The sequence below is a fragment of the Amphimedon queenslandica genome, unplaced genomic scaffold (genome assembly GCF_000090795.2).
Source record: "Amphimedon queenslandica unplaced genomic scaffold, v1.1 AMPQUscaffold_1061_Cont26923, whole genome shotgun sequence".
In the NCBI taxonomy this organism is placed as follows: Eukaryota; Metazoa; Porifera; class Demospongiae; order Haplosclerida; family Niphatidae; genus Amphimedon; species Amphimedon queenslandica.
The window spans coordinates 1-1,102 of record NW_003558590.1 but is presented as its reverse complement, the minus strand read 5'-3'; the positions used below and the strand labels follow the sequence as shown (position 1 = coordinate 1,102).

The 1,102-nt window shown below is 31.7% G+C and overlaps 1 protein-coding gene across 1 annotated transcript; it reads right to left on the bottom strand.

Moving 5' to 3' along the window:
* Positions 1–567: 567 nt before the first annotated feature.
* On the bottom strand, positions 568–1,087 carry LOC109593530 (WD repeat-containing protein 63-like; the record flags this gene model as incomplete). The annotated part of the gene is made up of 3 exons (XM_020008571.1): positions 952–1,087; positions 726–837; positions 568–664 (listed from the first exon to the last, which is right to left on the bottom strand). Coding segments are annotated over exons 1-3 (334 nt in total), but the record flags the coding sequence as incomplete, so codon positions are not given.
* Between the last annotated feature and the right edge of the window lie 15 nt (positions 1,088–1,102).

Genomic DNA, 1,102 nt, shown 5'->3' with positions numbered 1-1,102 from the left:
CGATTTTTCAAAAAAACCATGGGCTATAGTACAGGGGATTTTTTAGAAATTTGAAGTTTTAGAAAAATGGTCATAACTCAAAAAATTGAAGTCGGAATCTGCTCAAACTTTCTACATAGCATAAGTACATTAATATGTATCAAAAAATGTATTAAAAATTGGGGGTGATTTTGGAGCCAATTTTTCGGAAAAACCATGGGCTATAGTACAGGGGATTTTTCAGAAAATTGGATTTTTTAAATGGTCATAACTTGAAAAATTGAAGTCGGAATTTGCTCAAACTTTCTACATAGCATAAGTACATCAATATGTATCAGAAAATGTAATAAAAATTGGGGGTAATTTCGGAGCCAATTTTTCAAAAAAACCATGGGCTATAGTACAGGGAATTTTATCAATATTGGCATATTTTTTGAAATTGTCATTTATAACTTTTAAAATTTCAGCTCAAATCAGGTCAAACTTTCTACATTGTACATTGTTCATAAAGTAACATATATACCAGTGAATGCATATTCAATACGAAACTGATTATTGTAAATTTATCATTCATACATGTACATGTACAGTGTAGGTATGTCAGACCTTTGATTGTTGGATGCCAGTCAATACAAGTCACAACTTTATCTTTACTGAACTTGAGGTCAGTGAATGACTGATACTCCTATAACGTAAGCACAAGTACATGTACATGTAGAGCAGTTTGATATATTTTCTAATGAAACCTTAAGATTAGTGTCAGTTGTGTTAGCAACAATCCCATCATCATTGGACAGTAGGAGATAGTCATCAGGGAATATATCCATAATCTCATTCTGCTGCAAACACAATTCCATTCTATAAAATAAGAAAATAAAAATTAAAAGGATAGACCATATACATGTACAATGTATAGCTCATTAAATTTATACTTTTACCGGATACATAATATACATGTACATGTACATGTACCTTGGTGTTACATTCTTCATGAATTCCTGCATCTCTTCACTCTTCCAAACTCTCTCTTGTTCCTCTTCACTGAATGTCCTTGGTTCATATTGAGTGCATGCATTAACTGGACAGCTCCTAATCATTAACAATACATGTACATGTTCATATG